Consider the following 6,161-nt stretch of genomic DNA (forward strand, 5'->3'; position numbering starts at 1 on the left):
TTTATTCTCTGGGTGGCAAGCCTTTCTGGCAGGTTTGAAGCCTCTCTGAAGCATGGAATCATAGAATAGTTTGGGTTGGAAGGGACCTGAAGCATATATTCTCTTTGTGGATCAGGTCCATCCCTATTTAGAACAGCTTGTTTCCCCAGGATATTCCATCACCATGTCATTCAGCGTGATTTTACCATTGCCTGGTAGTTTGTCAGCTGCCAGCCATGTTCTCTCTTGTCCAGCACTTCACGGTGTAAGGTAGAGCAGAAAATATATGGATTACAGAAATGAGAGCATAAAACTTGCAACTGGGAAGCAGTATCCATAATTGTGCAGTGAGGTCATGGATAAAACAGTGGCAGGGGGACTCAGTGCCTTGACCCTGCAGTGATCTGCCCACATGGCTGCAGGGAGGTTAATAATCATTTAAGACTTTTGTGGTTTAATTTTCCATTTCTAAAACCAGAGTGACTAAAAAATCCCCCATAATTATTTGCTTTCTGTTTCGTGTATTTACCTTAAAGTTCAGCTTTCTGTATTCAGGAAGTACTAGCACAATTAAATGCAGATTTAGTGTGTGGTTGTTGTGCTGTCAGAGCATGGACTTGAACCCAGTTTTGGGTCCTGCAACAAAAAGGCCTAGTCTGAAAATCAGTGCCTGACCAGACATGTTCATAGCCTCTGAGAAAAATTGTGTTCCTGAAAAATACAGTAAGTTTCTCAGTTGCAATCCATTCAAATGCATGAAGAAAATTGGTGTTTGCCATGTCAAGAGTCTTCTGACTCCACAAGTTGTGCAGCCGCAAAACATGGACCAAGGCTGGCGCAGATGTGACCTGACTGCTGGTCAGTGTCTCCTGTCAAGCTCTGGAATCATGACACATGAGCTTTAGTTATTCCTTCCTTGGCTGCTAAACCTTTTCCAGAAGGAAGTTAACATTGAGAGCATCTCCACATTATTCCTAGGCTGTTGGTTCTCATGAACCTTGTTAAGGAAATGAGGGTGAATGGAGCTGGCAGTCTTCAAACATTTTTCTTTTTTTTTCTCTTCTTTTTTCCCCTTCTTTTCCCTTTCTTTTCCCCTTCTCTCTTCCCCTTCTTTCTCTCTTCCCCTTCTTTCTCTCTTCCCCTTCTTTCTCTCTTCCCCTTCTTTCTCTCTTCCCCTTCTTTCTCTCTTCCCCTTCTTTCTCTCTTCCCCTTCTTTCTCTCTTCTCTTCCCCTTCTTTCTCTCTTCTCTTCCCCTTCTTTCTCTCTTCTCTTCCCCTTCTTTCTCTCTTCTCTTCCCCTTCTTTCTCTCTTCTCTTCCCCTTCTTTCTCTCTTCCCCTTCTCTTTTCCCTTTCTTCCCTAGCAGTCTGTTTTTAGAACTGATTGTATTCAAGAGTTTGTGCCTTTTCAGCTGGGTGCCCAGTCTCTCTATACTGCTGCCCATCAGCTGTGTTGATTTGCCCTGGGCTCTCTGGAAGGGTGATGATGGTGATGATGTTCCATTCCTGAGAGCCCAAAACAAGTGTGCAAGCAGATGACACTCATCAACAAGTGTCCTTTTGGGCTTGACGTATTTGCTTACATGTGTGTTTAGCACCACATTGGATGCTTGGGTATTCAAAACATCTGTATCACAGAATCCCAGAATGGTTTGGGTTGGAAGGGGCCATAAAGCTCATCTCATTCCAACCCCCTGCCATGGGCAGGGACACCTTCCACTAGCCCAGGTTGCTCCAAGCCCCGTCTAACCTGGCCTTGGACACTTCCAGGGATGGGGCAGCCACAGCTTCTCTGGGCAACCTGTGCCAGGGCCTCACTCAACATCTGTATGGCACTGGCAGGTGTGACACAGGACCTGTGGGCCAGGTGTGTACCCCAGAACATCTCAGGTGCTGCTGGTTGTCAGCACATGGTTGCCTTGGCTTCAGTTTCTTTTCACGTGAAAATCCAACAATGTGGTCTCGACTCATCTTTTCTAGCTGTTGCAGTTCACATTGTAAAAGTTCAACTTACAAGTTCAAGCCTCGAAAACAGCAGGTAGAATGAGCTGCAGTGTTGAACTGAATTGTCATTCAACAGGATCAGGACTGGTAGTTTGAAGTTTTCCTTAATTTTCCAAGTTTATCCCCCTTACAGCCTGACTGATAAGGCTGCAAATGTGACTGTTCAAGTTTTCCTGGGGGTGAAAAAGAGAAATCCTTCCTAATTTTGAGATAGCTTACTTGGGGTTAAATTTTCTATTCCTACCTTTATACACATCTTGTAAAAATAAGAAGTAGAAAGTGTTAAACTAGTGTTGAAAGCAAAGTTGTCCTTATTTATGTAACAGCTAGATAAGGAATTAGATTGTTATAAAAGGTTGGTTTGAAGGGCCTGAATTTTTTTACTTCAATCTTCTTGTCAGGTCTAATGTTAAGGATACTGAAATGATGTGTTTTGAGATTTGAGCATGAGAGTATAGACTTATCTGTCTATCTAGTTGTTCTCCCAAGCCTCAAATGTTCCTCACCATCATGAGCATTAGGTACTTTGATGCTTGGCTTAGGGCTGTCTAACCCTGTTTTAGTAGATGTGGAGCACACATACCTCTGCTTCTACTTGCAGGGAGCTGCGAGTGATGCCTCAATGTCAATTTTTAAAGTGAAAAATTAAAAACTTGTTTCATTTATTATGTATAATATCTTCAAACTGTAAATTTTTATAACTTATTGCTCCTGTAATTTTTATTTTTAGTTTTTTTTTTTTCTAATATGCATTTCTTTGTGATCCCACAGGTTTTAGCTGATGCTGTTGCACGCTTGGTTGTAGATAAATTCAGTGATTTGACTGAAAATTTCACATCTCCTCATGCACGTCGAAAAGTTCTTGCTGGAATTGTCATGACAACAGGTAAATTAAAAAAAAAAAGAAGTAGTATTTTAACTGCTTAAATACAAGAGCTCTGTTTGCATTCTAGTAAACTACCTTTTTTCAGTCAAGCGGTATTGAAATATATTTTTACTGTTTAATCTTGAAGGTGGACTAAATATAGTAAATAAATCTCAACTAAGGATATTTACAGGGAAGTTAGACCTGCAAATACTTCTGTTTCCACAGAGTTCCAGTTTCCTGCTTGATTGAGACATCCTAGTAGCCCACGGTGTACAAAATGTAGCTTTTAAAATGAATCACAAAACTTTCTGAAAATAAATAAGTTTCCTCCCCATCAGTCACGCAGATTGCATTCTTGGTTTGGGCCTATTATGTAAGAATTATGCTTCTTTCCAAGTTTTTAATATTTTGGACTTGGTTATTCTTGCTGTATTTTATTCTTAGTGCTTGATGTGAGTCATTTTAGTAAAAATATCTGAAGAAAGCAGCTTAAGTTTTGGCAGATGGCAGTGGTGTGCACATGTAAGCAGTGGTGTCGTGGTTCTCTGGTTGCTGACACAAGGTCTGTGTTTGTCCAAATCTCCCGAAACAGTGAAGTTCTGCCCTAAACTGATCTACAACCACACTGCTGCTGAATGTATTTTGTGGCATTTAAAAGGTTTTTATATAATTACAGCCCTGTATCTGCAATTCTCAGAAGAGCCATGTGCCAAAGAATCAAGACTTAATTAACACGTGAATACCTTTTGATTACCCGAAGAAATAGCTTTACACAGAACTAGAAAACATCTTTGTGTGGATACGTGTCTGGGGAACCTCTGGAATTAGATGACTCCATTGCATAGCTGTGTGTTGCAGCTCCTTGCTTCTCCTCCAGCCCTTTGGGCAGGAGGGGCCAGCTGGGCTCAGGTTCATTTTTTTAATTTGTTGGGCTTTTTTTTCCCCGAGTGTCTTGCTAGGTGGCATTTTGACCTGTCTTTTTGAGTCCTTCATGCAGCTGGGATTTTTTTGAGTGATAAAGGCAGTTCTCTGTACAGAAAACACCCACCTAATGTATTTTTTTAAGTTCTGTTGTATGGGATGGTTTAATACCAAGAACTACACATTATACTGCTGGTAATCTTTACAGTGATTTAAGCATTTAAATTTCTTCATTCCCTAGTCTTACCTTCCTTGTTGTTAGTTCAGTACCCTTCTGTAATGTGCTGCTGCTTTAATAAACCAGTGCCTTTCAGATTTCTAAAGTCACTGTGAATGTCTGCATAGGTGGTCAGAAGGTACATGCTGAAAGTTGCTGGCTGCCTGAACCTCAGGAAAAAAACCACTTTGGGTCTCAAGCTTTAATAACTCTTCCTGAAGCAGCATTTTTTTCCCTGCAGGTTTTCAATTTTTAACTTGTCTAAACTCCAACATGAAGAGCTCATGAGAACCAGAGACTGTGCTGGTACAGGGAGGATATGGCTGACTGAAGCTTTTGTTTTAAAGAAAATATTGGAAGAAAAAAAAACATTTTTTTTTTTTAAATAAACAAACAGCACAAAAAAAGGAACCTTCTTTGGGTTCAGCAAGAAGATCACTCAGTAAATTATTTGTGATGTTAATTGCGTCTTCTTCCCGAAATTTTGTTTGGCAGGTACAGATGTGAAAGATGCCCTTGTAATAAGTGTTTCTACAGGAACAAAATGTATCAATGGTGAATACATGAGTGATCGTGGTCTTGCATTAAATGATTGCCACGCGGAAATTATAGCTCGACGGTGCCTGCTGAAGTTTCTGTATACACAACTTGAGCTTTACCTAAGGTAAGCTGGAGGGAAAAGGAAGATGAGCTGATACCACAGAGTTGAAAATCTGTCCATGTAAAACACGTGTCTTCATTATTTCAATGTGAAACTCTTGTCCCGTTGCATTAGGATGTTGAATTTAGAACTCGGGCCCTTTGCCCTCAAGTTTGACTTGAACAAAACATTTATTCAGTGAGGTGTCTCTCATGAAGGGGGAGGACAGGAAAAATAATTGGGAATCATTCTGTAAACTGCAGACATATAAATCAAAATAATATCAAGTGGGCTAAAAGGTGCTGGTGTTTCATTTGCTGGTAAGTGCCTGAAAGCTCTTGACATCTGGAGATGTTTCGTGTCTTGATGGCCCTTTAATTTTGTTAATTGTAATAACTGTTAGATTAACATTATAAAATTTTCAGCCATCCTGTGTTTGTTTTTAATGCCCGTTAAGACTGCACAGCTTGTGGCTATTTCCATGTTAATGTCAGTTTTGACTCTACCTTTCTTCTCTGTTTCAGCAATAAAGAAGATCAGCAAAAATCCATTTTTATCAGATCAGAGCAAGGCGGGTTTAAGCTGAAGGAGAATGTGCAGTTCCATCTCTATATCAGCACATCTCCTTGTGGTGATGCTCGGATTTTCTCCCCCCACGAAGCAGCACAAGAGGGTATGACAGCAGTCCTCCTCAACCCCAGGGAGCTTAAATTATTCGTGGAACGTGTACCAGTGGCATGGTTAAAATTTAGGTGTCTTCTTTCCTTTTAGCATAGAGGTGTGTTAGACAAAGATCTCTTCCAAAAAAATCTGAGCTGTTCTTCCTCTGTGGTAGAAGTTCAGTATAGAGTGATGAACCCTGTGGTCTTGAAGAGGCTGATGCTAACTGAGATAAGCCAGTGAGTCAGCAAGTATTCCTACAGAACTAACCATCCCTGTTTCCCTGTTTCTGTCCTTTAACAGCGGTTCTCTGCGTGCCCCTTCCACGGTCTGCCCTGTAACTTCATTTTAACGCTGTAACACACAGGGCAGAGCTGAAGAGCTGCCTGCTGCCTACTGCTCCTGTAGCAAAAGCTTGGTTTAACTGCAAGTGTGTCCTAGAAGGCAGTATTTGTGAGAGATGTCTGATGCTGTAGCTGATTTGCCAAGAGCGGTAGGAACTATGATGCAGGCGAGCAGTAACTGCAGACAAATACCTCAAATCGATTCTTCTTACTGTCATTCTGTCTGTAAAACCCTTTGAGAATGTTCCTCAGCTGACTCTAAGTGATTTTTGTCCTGCAGATCAAGGGGACAGGCACCCAAACCGCAAAGCCAGAGGACAGCTGCGGACAAAAATAGAATCTGGGGAAGGGACCATCCCTGTGCGCTCCAGTACCACTATCCAGACGTGGGATGGTGTGTTGCAAGGAGAAAGGCTGCTGACCATGTCCTGCAGTGACAAGATAGCGAGGTGAGACACACTCAGCAATTGGTTTCTTTGCTGTTCATTTTACTGCTGAAGATGGGTATGCGACAAGGGGGAATGGCCTTAA

At 41.4% G+C, this 6,161-nt stretch overlaps 1 protein-coding gene across 2 annotated transcripts in view; it reads left to right on the plus strand.

Annotated features, from left to right (window-relative positions):
* ADARB1 (adenosine deaminase RNA specific B1) overlaps window positions 1-6,161 on the plus strand; it is a 70,816-nt gene that overhangs the window by 43,375 nt on the left and 21,280 nt on the right. For both annotated transcript variants that reach the window (XM_029959564.1, XM_018071647.2), the window contains 4 exons: window positions 2,752-2,866; window positions 4,482-4,650; window positions 5,151-5,299; window positions 5,911-6,079. In XM_029959564.1, coding sequence (XP_029815424.1) covers window positions 2,752-2,866; window positions 4,482-4,650; window positions 5,151-5,299; window positions 5,911-6,079 — 602 coding nt within the window. The remainder of the gene's footprint in view (window positions 1-2,751; window positions 2,867-4,481; window positions 4,651-5,150; window positions 5,300-5,910; window positions 6,080-6,161) is intronic.

Source organism: Manacus vitellinus, unplaced genomic scaffold (genome assembly GCF_001715985.3).
Source record: "Manacus vitellinus isolate BGI_N305 unplaced genomic scaffold, ASM171598v3 scaffold_20_pilon, whole genome shotgun sequence".
Lineage (NCBI taxonomy): Eukaryota > Metazoa > Chordata > Aves > Passeriformes > Pipridae > Manacus > Manacus vitellinus.